General features: G+C 38.7%; 1 protein-coding gene across 2 annotated transcripts in view; it reads left to right on the top strand.

Moving 5' to 3' along the window:
* Nucleotides 1-210: 210 nt before the first annotated feature.
* The window catches only part of LOC126162776 (pre-mRNA-splicing factor syf2), a 58,611-nt gene continuing 51,791 nt past the window's right edge, over nt 211-7,030 (top strand). Inside the window, exons 1-2 of one of the 2 annotated variants that reach the window (XM_049919483.1) lie at nt 211-229; nt 396-483. In XM_049919483.1, coding sequence (XP_049775440.1) covers nt 400-483 — 84 coding nt within the window. In that variant the 5' untranslated portion in view covers nt 211-229; nt 396-399. The other variant, XM_049919482.1, reaches the window with a different exon arrangement.

The raw sequence follows: 7,030 nt of genomic DNA, 5'->3' as shown, positions 1-7,030 counted from the left end.
TGTGATCGCAGAATATAGCAAAAATGGACAGCAGTGTCGCCTCTGTAGCTATAGGTTGTACGGGGACTATGAAAATTAATCACTACACTCACTGCGAAAATTTTGTTTCATATTCTGGGTTCGAAAGGTCACCTTGTGAACCCGGAACATAAAAAAAAATTCAAATTTATCGTAGCGAGTGTATCGATTAATGTTCACAGTCGCTCGTGATTCATCCACAATCTAGTATGTGAGTATGAGTATCGCTGAGGAACTAGAACTGTGATAGTGTATTGTTTGTTTATTATTTTGTACAATGTGTAATGCAGTGTAAACAGTAAGGACTAGAATATAACTAACAGTGTTCTTCAGCGTGATTGTGTATTCTACAACGAGTAATATCCAATAATTTGTAGAAAAATGGCTGCAGCTTCGGGAACGATGACATTTCAGGAGAAACAAGCAGAGAGAATGAAGAAACTGAGAGAGCTTCACAGTAAAAGGGTAAATGTCACATTTCATTTGAAGTATCATTTTGTTCTTTGGTCGTTCAATGGTATAAAGAGTACTAAATTAAATGATAAAATGTGGCGTAGATGTTTCGTTGATTTCTTTAGTAATTTGCTACTAGTGTACACATGATTTTTAACTACCATGCTTATCACCATTTAAGAGTGTCCAGTTTCCTATTACATATGACTATAAATTGCCATTTTGCTTTTAAATGAGTGTGAATTTTTTTAAATGGCTATTGTTTGTTTATGAATCGTTGATGCAGAAGTGTTAATATTTCGTACTTCATCGTGTTAGTATCTGTCTTTACTAGGCTACCTTTTGTTTTTAATTGACTACCATGTCTCCACTATGGAACTCGTAGTAGGTTAGATTCAAAGTAGCTTCATTTATATATAATAAAACCCATATTGGGAAACCGATTTCTGTTGTGAAATCGATTGTTTCCGATGTTGTGTTCACACCAAAGACTAGTTTGACACAGTTCGCTACGCCACTCAACCCTGTGCTGTCTTCATCATCAAATAATAATTGGAACCTACATCAAGTTAAACCTGGCTACTGTATTAGTTGATTGGTCTCCCGCAACAATCCCCCCCCCGCCTCCCCCCCCCCCCCAGTTCCCCCTAATAAATAATTGATGATTCCTTGGATTCTAAGAATGTGTGCTATCAGCTTACCCTTTTTTTAGTCAGGTTAAACCACAATTTTTTTCCCCCCAAGTCTGTTTAGTATCTCCTCTTCAGTAATGCTATCGACTCATGTAATCGTCAGCATTCTTCTTTAGCACCACATTTCAACAGCTTCTATTCTCTTCTTGTCTGAATTGCTTACTGTCTAGATTTCTTTCCATACAAGACAACACTCCAGACAATTCCTTTTAAAAAGACTTCCTAATGCGTAAATTTCTAGGGTACGTATTTGATTTCAACAAATTGTCCTTCTACAGAAACACTTCTCTTGCCGTTGCCAGTCAAAATTTTATATCCTCTCTGCTTTGGCCATCATCCATTAATTAGTACCCAAATGACAAAACTTGTGTACTACTTTCAGTGCCTCATTTCTTAATCTAATTTCCTCAGCATCATCTGATTTAATTTGACTATGTTCCACTACCTGTTTTTTTTTTTTTTTTTTTATTTATTTTTTTTTTTTTTTTTTATTTCATAGATGTTCTTCGATATCCTCCTTTCGAGGCCATGTCAATTCAGTTTAGCTGCTCTTCCAAGTCTTTGACAGAATTACAATGAAATTAGCAAAACTCAATGTTTTTAATTCTTCTTCATAAACATTAATTCTTTCTCCAGATTTTTCTTTGGTTTTCCTTTGGATCTGCTGATTACTCAGTGTATAGATGAAATTAAATCAGGGATAATCTACATCCCTATCTCACTCCCTTCTGAACCACTGCAGCTCATTCATGCTCTTTGACACTTATAATTGCTGTGTGGATCTGTGCAAGTTGTATATAATATTTCTTTACCAAGCTGATATCTTCAGAATTTCAAGGAATGTATTCCATTTAACATTGCCAAGTGTACTCTTGAGTTTACAAATGCTACCTTTCCCATAGTTATAAATGGATCTAGAGGCTTGATTTGTCATCTAGTCATTCCTGCTTAGCCAATTTCTGGATTCTGCCAATCTATTTTAGACATCTGTATTCCCTTTCGTCAGTTTCATTTGCATTCTTATATTTTCTCCTTTCATCAATAAAATTTAATATCTCCTGTGATATCCAAGGATTTCTACTAGCCTTTGTCATCTACTGCATTCCTTTCCCCTATTTCACCCAGTCATTCATAATGCTTAGTAACATCTGGTTCTTTCAACGTAATCATATCCCATCTCCTTAATTTCCTACTCTTTGCAGTCTCTTCAATAAATTATGGACAGAGTCCACATCTGCCCTTGAAAATGTCTTAAACTTTAATATTTGGTTCTGCCATCTCAGTCTTACCATTAAATAATAGTTCTGCAAGCTTCCAGTGTATCCATGTCTTTCCGCATATACAGTTTTCTTTCATGTTTATTACACCAAGTGTTAGCAATGATAAAATTATGCTCTTTGCAAAATTCGGTAAAAACGAGTGTTGCAGTATCACCTGTCGGCTTTGATCCATGGTGCTATCAACATGACAGACAACACTATTTCAAGCTTAGACAGTATGATGACCAAAATGTCACTCATTACATATGCGAACAAACATAGATATGATACAACAAAAAAATTTAAGTGCAGAAATAATATGAAACAGGATAAAGTGGGAGTTGGCGGTTTTTGGGCAGTGACAAACTAATTGTTAAGAAATACCAAAACAAGTAAAAATCAAGCAAATGAAATCTTTAACAATCAACAAAACTGCAATAAAAAAGCCTGTATCTGAAATTGCAGTGGATCGAAATAGCTGAGGCAAATTCCATGTACCACGAACCAACACATAGCTCTTTAACCTTGTACCAGAAACTTCACTTGTCCCGTATAGCTCAAACAAAATCCATGATGCCAGAAAACAACACACAACTAGAAATGTCTGGTATCTGACATTTCACTGACATAGCTGTATAGATAAAATGAAGACCGTTGTACCACAAAGCCATGCTCACTCATGTAACTAATATCAAAAACCTGACCTTACCGTTTTAGGTAAAACAAACTCCTTAATACCCACTAACCATAATCCAACATAATTACTGACAACACAACACAAAAATTCTTATAAATAATCACACTAACGCCAATTTTGATATACAAGAAAGATAATTATGCACCTAATCATACATGCTTATATTACTACCAAAAATAAAAAAAAAGTCCTTGGAGACATATCTACCAACCACTCAGCTGCCATATAAGAGTAGCGATAGCAAAAGTAATATGTCATGAGTAGGCTCTCTCGAATGGCGAGCTTGGAATTCCCAAACTGTGAACCCTTCTGCATAGAACATGATGTGTTGTTCAAATGACAAGTTCACTCGTCTTAGTTTTCACAAATATAACTCTTCATCTGCTTGTCAGTTAAACCAAATAACTAGAAATTTAACTGTGGTCAGCATGTTGCTCCAGATTGTAGCACATGAGGACCTACTCGGATTTCATTGTCGTGTGCGTAATTAACAAAAACCTTAACATAAAATTAAATCTCCAGCCATAAGAGCACACCACACTAATAATTCCAAACTTTGAAATTAACAAAGAGATAGAGGAGCTGGCCAGTACTTACCTCAGCTCAGTACAGCCGATAGATACACATAAAACAGAACAGAAAATATACGTTCCTAGCTTTCGGAACAAATGTTCTTTCATCGGGGAGGAGAGAGGGGAAAGAAAGGGAAGAAGGGAAAGGAGATTCAGTTACTCACAACCCAGGTTATGAAGCAACAGGGAAAGGAAAATAGGGAGGGTAGCAAGGATGGAGGCATGGTTGTCAGAGGGAAGCCAAAGATATTCTACTGTAAGTACTGTGCCAGCTTCAAACCAAAGAGGATGCATACAGAAGTAAAGAGGTATATAGTATAAAGATAAACACAACTATGTAGGATGAAAAGATGCGTGAATGGCTAAAGAGGAAAGGGAAAGAGGAGAAGACTGAAGAGTGAATGGGAGTGAGGTTGTTTAACGTAGGTTCAGTCCAGGGGGATGGCGGGATGAAAGGATGTGTTGGAGTGCAAGTTCCCATCTCCGCAGTTCAGAGGGACTGGTGTTGGGTGGGAGAAGCCAAATGGCACATACGGTGTAGCAGGTTCCGAGGTCCCTAGAATTATGCTGGAGGGCATGCTCCGCTACTGGGTATTGGGCATCTCCTAGGCGGACAGTTCGTCTGTGTCCGTTCATGCGCTCAGCCAGTTTAGTTGTTCTGCTGGAGCCAGTATGGGACGATCAGTAGGAAGATCTGTGGGGATCGGTTTTTGTGAAGTTTGGAAAATAAGTAAAAGGTGGGGTGTGTGTTGGGGGGGGGGGGGGGGGGGGTTGCTGGTTTGAGGAGGGAGATGGATTCAGGTGTCAAGGTTTGGAATCAACTAAGGCCTTGAGGAGCTGCTTGGGTTCGTATTGGACTTCTGAAATGGGATAATGGTTGTAAGGTTTTGCATGCAGAGTTGTCAGAAATGTGGCAGAGATGCTTAGCAATGTGGTCACTACAATTGAGCCTTTCTCTGGAGTGATGACTTAACTGAAATCCACATCAGTCAGTAATTCCTACACATTATGGTACCACATCATACATTCTGAAACCAAAATATTTTTTTTATATTTGACTGAAATTTATTAATTTATTCCATATATGAGAGGTTGTAATGAATAAAAAAACTATTTAAAACATTATTTGCTCCATATCTCGATATCAATATATTTCAGTTAAGTTGTCGTTCCAGGGAATGCCTCAATTTATGACCACTGTGGTGGATCCTTTCTCTGCAGAAAGTGTGATAGACCTGGATGAGTTTTCAGGTTACAGATAGCTGTACTGTGGACAGATTTCGAAAAGGAAGGTGAGGGCAGGGTAGAAGTGAGGAATTTTTGAAAGCTTACCAGGGTCGAAGGGGAGGAGGATAACAGTTGGAGGGAGGATGGAACTGTTAAACAAGGTTTTGTCAGTAAATTATTTGGCAAAGCGATGTTTCCACTGTAGAGATAATGAATAAAGGAAAGACAGTCCTTCATGAGTCCAGCATGGTTGAACTTAGGTTTTGGGCTAACAGCCGGGCTGATGAGTTCAATAGTTGCTTCACTGTGCATGCCATTTGGGTACTCCCTTCCAGTGCTGGTTTCTCTGAACTGTGAAGGTGGGAATTGTCTCTCCATCATATCCTACACTCTCGCAATCCCCCTGGCCTAAGCCTTTGCTAACCTGTTTCCCACTACCTCACCTTCTCTCTCTCTCTCTCTCTCTCTCTCACACACACACACACACACACACACACACACACTCACTCACTCACAAACCCCAGTCAGCTATAGGTGAGTGGTGGTTCCTTTCTTTTATTTTAACTAAGAAGAGTTACTTACAAAAAATGGTGTGATACCTTTGATAACAACAAATGTGTTATGAGAGTGCTACATCGTCAGTCCAGATATTAGCCATGAACCTAAAAATAATGTTCAAATGTAGTAATATTTTTGCTAGTGGTTGTCTATTTCTTGAAAAACATGGTCTTGGCCAGTTGCGATGTTTATACCCTTCTCAGGGTGGTAATCATTGCATGGTAGTGCATAGTTTGCATTTTCATTATATATCACATGTGTTTCAGGCACAAACTGTAAGACACAATATGATGAAGTGAACCACCACCGCCCCCCCCCTTTTTTTGCGTTATAATGTGGCCTTTCTTTTTCATTCTCCCTAGTATCTGTCAAGCAGAGGTAGAGACATCTCCTTAAACAAATGCAACAGCCAGTGTATCCCCCACTCACCTTCCCAGGTGAGCAAGTTCACCCCCCCCCCCTTTCCTCTTACAGTTATATTCCTTACATTGTGTCCTTAGTCAGGCTGTTCTTGGAGCAGTACAGTTCCTCAAAAATAAAGTGGTCACTGTGGTACCTTATCCGTTCAAGAAAATGAGAAATGTTCCAGTCAGCAGCTTAAGCACCCCATGAGCCACATTAATTTCTGAACTACTCTCTGAGCACAGCTGCCATTTTATCTGGCTCATTCCATTACTTCTTCAGTATTATCAAACTCTAAATCAAAACTTCACCAAATTTTCTTTCATATACATGTAATTGTTGTGTCTAGGAATCGTACATACTCAGTTCACTAGACAAACAATCAAACCACTCATATTAATGAGTTTTATTACAATAAGACAATTACAAATCTTAACTTTGATAGGTGTGCGACATACAAAATAATCAGACTTCTTCAGAATAGACAAACACAGGTGTGTGCTATTTAGAGATCCCTAATGAAGTGGTTAACGTTGATGCTGCTATCCAAGTTGGCTGCCACCAGTAGGGTATGGTTCTTATGTCCTCTTCACCTAGGGGCTGTTTTTTTTTTTTTTGTGGTAGTAGTAGTAGTAGTGCTGGAGGGAGGTCAGTCAGTGTGCGATTGGCTGACTTCTTCTCATAGCCTTCTCTTCCCTGTTATTCCCGACTGGCATGCTGGCGCTGACTTGATGCCATAACAGTAATACTAGTTTATTTTAATGAGATCTAACGTGGCATATAAATGGCCCTCTTAGAATACTATATACCAGGAAAAAACAGTTGTCACTGACATGATTGTTCTCCTTTCAGGTCATTGGTTACCTAAACCATTATGAAGGGCAAGGGTACATTTATGGTGATTGATTTATTTTAGTTTGAGAGCATGAGAACATCTGGATGAAAAGTGAATAATTTAGTGGTAAAGGGAACCACACACTGAATAGTAGAAGTGTTGAGTCATCAACATGAGAACAGAAAAGTTTTGACCGAATTGTTTCCTAAATTAGAGAATGAGAAGAAACGCGCACACGAAAACAAGCATGTGCATGTGTGCCCCCCCCCCCTCCACACACACACACACACACACACACACACACACACAGCTGAATA

The sequence above is a fragment of the Schistocerca cancellata genome, chromosome 2, assembly GCF_023864275.1.
Source record: "Schistocerca cancellata isolate TAMUIC-IGC-003103 chromosome 2, iqSchCanc2.1, whole genome shotgun sequence".
In the NCBI taxonomy this organism is placed as follows: Eukaryota; Metazoa; Arthropoda; class Insecta; order Orthoptera; family Acrididae; genus Schistocerca; species Schistocerca cancellata.
This window is presented reverse-complemented; position numbering and strand designations above follow the sequence as displayed.